At 46.8% G+C, this 3331-nt stretch overlaps 1 protein-coding gene across 1 annotated transcript; it reads right to left on the bottom strand.

The window, feature by feature from the left end:
* Positions 1-1814: 1814 nt before the first annotated feature.
* Positions 1815-2933, bottom strand: LOC145089796 (uncharacterized). Its single transcript, XM_079028191.1, has 2 exons — positions 2715-2933; positions 1815-2561 (listed from the first exon to the last, which is right to left on the bottom strand). The coding sequence occupies exons 1-2, from the start codon at positions 2931-2933 to the stop codon at positions 1815-1817; spliced, it is 966 nt and encodes a 321-aa protein (XP_078884317.1).
* Positions 2934-3331: the final 398 nt, after the last annotated feature.

Below are 3331 nucleotides of genomic sequence, written 5' to 3'. Positions count from 1 at the left end.
TTCCATAACCAAGTGTCTGTTTAGTACTGTGAAGAAGAAGGTACCAGCTTCAGCCGCCGGCCCAAGTAGGAAGTGAAGGTCTCGCTCCAAATTGACGCAAAGGGGGAGATTGTTGGGCTGAAAAGAGTTTTGATGTTGCGTCTTTTGGGCTCGTTAGATTAGCCTTTTATTCTCCGGTTTGGGCCTGTCCAACCGAGAGCCTTTTATGTATAGTATTTAAGTTAATGCTTGCATGCATATTAGGTTAAGATTCTAGAGATTATCGATATAGCGATTTATCAAGAGTACAATATTTTCCAGTAATCGTTCTTGTAATCTTCCAATCCTTTACAGTTGATGTTCTTAATCGAGCTCTTCTAAGGATTTTATTTAATCATTCGACACGATTGATTCAAGCTGTTTTGTTCTTAATATTGCGTTCTGCTTTGTTTTTAATATTGTGTTCTTGCTGTTTCATATTCATATACTTGTTCAAGATCTAATCGATCTTCATAGATTAAAAGTTATTTTAATCCCATCAGACCGCGGACTTTTAAATACACTAAGTATTAAACTCATGTCACTAAGCATGGACATATGTACTCTAAGTACTTGGGATGTGCTACACTAAGCAGCACATTGATCAGCTGGGATTGCGTCTCTTTCCCTCTTTCTTGTTTAAAAGAAATACTTCTTCAAGTTCCTAGCGTTCCACGTTCTTTGAATCTGCCTTCCTTCCATTGTTTCTAACACATATGCGCCATTCCTGTTTGCTTCTGTGACTCTATAAGGGCCTTCCCATGTTGGGCCCAACTTGCCTTGGGGCTGGGCTCGGCTTGCTTCATTTTTCCTCAAAACATATTCACCAACTTTGAACGCTTTTTTCCTTTACTCTTTGATTGTAGTACCTTTCTATTGCATGCTTGTATGCAGCTTGGCGCATTCCGGATTTTTCACGCTTTTCCTCTAGGATATCCAGGTTTATCCTTAGGTCTTGTGCATTGCTTTCCTCATCCTTGTTGGCCACCTCAATGTGTTCACTGCCACCTCCTTGGGAAGCATGGCCTCTGTCCCATACGTCAGGCTGAAAGGGGTTTCCTTCGTGCTTGTTCGTGGTGTAGTTCTGTACGACCACAACACCATCGGTATCTCCTCCGCCCAATTCTTTTGCTTTGACCAGCCTCTTCTTGATTCCATTCATAATGGTTCGATTGGATACCTCCGTCTGTCCGTTCGCTTGCGGGTGTGCTACCGATGTGAAACGTTGGCTTATCCCTTTGGTGGTGCACCATTCTCTGAACGGGTTCTCAGCAAACTGTAGGCCGTTATCGCTGACAAGAACTTTAGGTGTCCTAAATCTTGTCATGATGTTCTTCCAAAAGAATTTTATCATGTGTCTCCCCGATATGCACGCCAGTGGCTCCGCTTCGATCCATTTTGTGAAGTAGTCCACGACCACCACCATATACTTTAGCTTTCCTGGCGCTTTTGGGAATGGACCTACTATATCTATGCCCATTGGTAGAATGGCCACGGGCTGGATATGTTATGCAGTGGCACCGGGGGTTTCGCTTGGACTGGGGCGTAAGACTGACACTCCCCACATTTCTTGGTCATTTCTATCGCATCTTGTTGTATCGTTGGCCAGTATACCCCCATTCTCAACACCTTGCCCGTTAAAGCCCGTGCCCCATTGTGTGCACCTACCTGGCCTGAGTGTGCTTCCTGTAACATCTCTCTCCCTTTGGCTTGGTCCACACACTTTAGTCATGGGGTCGTGAACCCTTTCTTGTATAATTCTCCGTTAACCATTGCGTACGAAGGCGCTTTTATACCTATCTTCCTAGCCTCGCCATGATCATATGGCAACACCCCCTCTGTAGGTATTCCCGGAACGGTGTCATCCACGTGGGCCCGGCTGGGGCTAGGGCATTCACCTGCTGCTCGTCTATACTTCTTTCACGGAGTACCTCTACTAGGACCTTTTTAGACAGGTGGTCGAAGCACGTGGATGCCAACTTACTTAAAGCATATGCCCTCTTGTTTTCAATCCTAGGTATCTGCTTGATTGTAAATTGCCCGAATGATCCTACTAATTGTTTCACCATCTTTACATACTTGCCCATCCTCTGATCTCTTACCTCGAAACTCCCATTAACCTGGTTTGCTGCTAGCCTCGAGTCGGTTAGGGCCGTTACAGCTTTCGCACCAATCTGCTTGGCTAGACGTAATCCTGCGAGCAGCGCTTCGTACTCCGCTTTGTTGTTTGACGTGTGGAAATCGAAATGGAGGGCATAGGTTACCTCTTCTCCTTCCGGGCTGGTCAGGATCAGCCCGGCCCCTGAGCCTTCCCTGTTGGATGCCCCATCCGTATACAAAGTCCATGAACTGTTATCAGCCGGGGCCCCTTCAACTGCCCACACTTTCTCTTTGGTCGGGTCCCTTCCGTCTGGAATTTCTAGTAAGAAATCGGCTAGCGCTTGTCCCTTGATACTTATCCTTGGGCGGTAATTTATGTCGTGCTCTCCCAGTTCGATCGCCCACTTCGCCAGCCGGCCCGACGTCTCCGGCTTGAGCAGTATCTGTTTGATGGGGTAACTCGTGAGCACCTCGATCTGCTGTGCTTGAAAGTACCGCCTTAGTCGTCGCGCCGCATAGACGAGCGCCAGGACCAGCTTCTCCAGCGTGGGATAGTTGACATCCGGTCCTTACAGCGCTCTACTAACAAAGTATACCGGTCTCTGTTCCCCTTCCCTTTCTACAGTCAATATTGAAGATATCGCTTCGCCTGATGTTGAGAGGTACACTTGTAACGTCTCTCCAGGGACAGGGCTGGCCAGCATGGGTAATTCATGTAGTGCTTCCTTGATTCTTTGGAACGCTTTTTCTGCTTCATTCGTCCATTGGAAATTGCTCTTCTCAATGCATCCCTTCAATGTGTGGAATAACGGCATGGCCTTGTCAGCGGATTTCGAAATGAACCTGCTTAGAGCTATAAGTTTCCCATTCAGACCCTGTGCATCCCTGAGGAATTCGAGGTTGGTGTCTCGATGAATTCATTGACTTTGGTCGGGTTGGGCTGGATACCTTGCCTGGTGACGTAGTATCCCAGGAACTGTCCCTCTTCCACCCCAAACTTACATTTGGCTGGGTTCAGTTTCATCTTTACAGCCTCTAGGGTTCGGAAAGTCTCCTCAATATCTTGCAACATCTTGTCTTCATGCGGGCTCTTAATCACCATGTCGTCCACATATACCTCGATGTTTCTCCCGATTTTTTTTAGCAAATATCGAGTCGACCAGGCGCTGATATATGGCCCCTGCATTCTTTAAGCCGAAAGGCATCTTAGTGT

Source organism: Lactuca serriola, chromosome 2 (assembly GCF_051521515.1).
Source record: "Lactuca serriola cultivar US96UC23 chromosome 2, Lser_US96UC23_V15, whole genome shotgun sequence".
In the NCBI taxonomy this organism is placed as follows: Eukaryota; Viridiplantae; Streptophyta; class Magnoliopsida; order Asterales; family Asteraceae; genus Lactuca; species Lactuca serriola.
The sequence above is the reverse complement of the archived record's forward strand: the minus strand, read 5'-3'. Positions and strand labels throughout refer to the sequence as shown.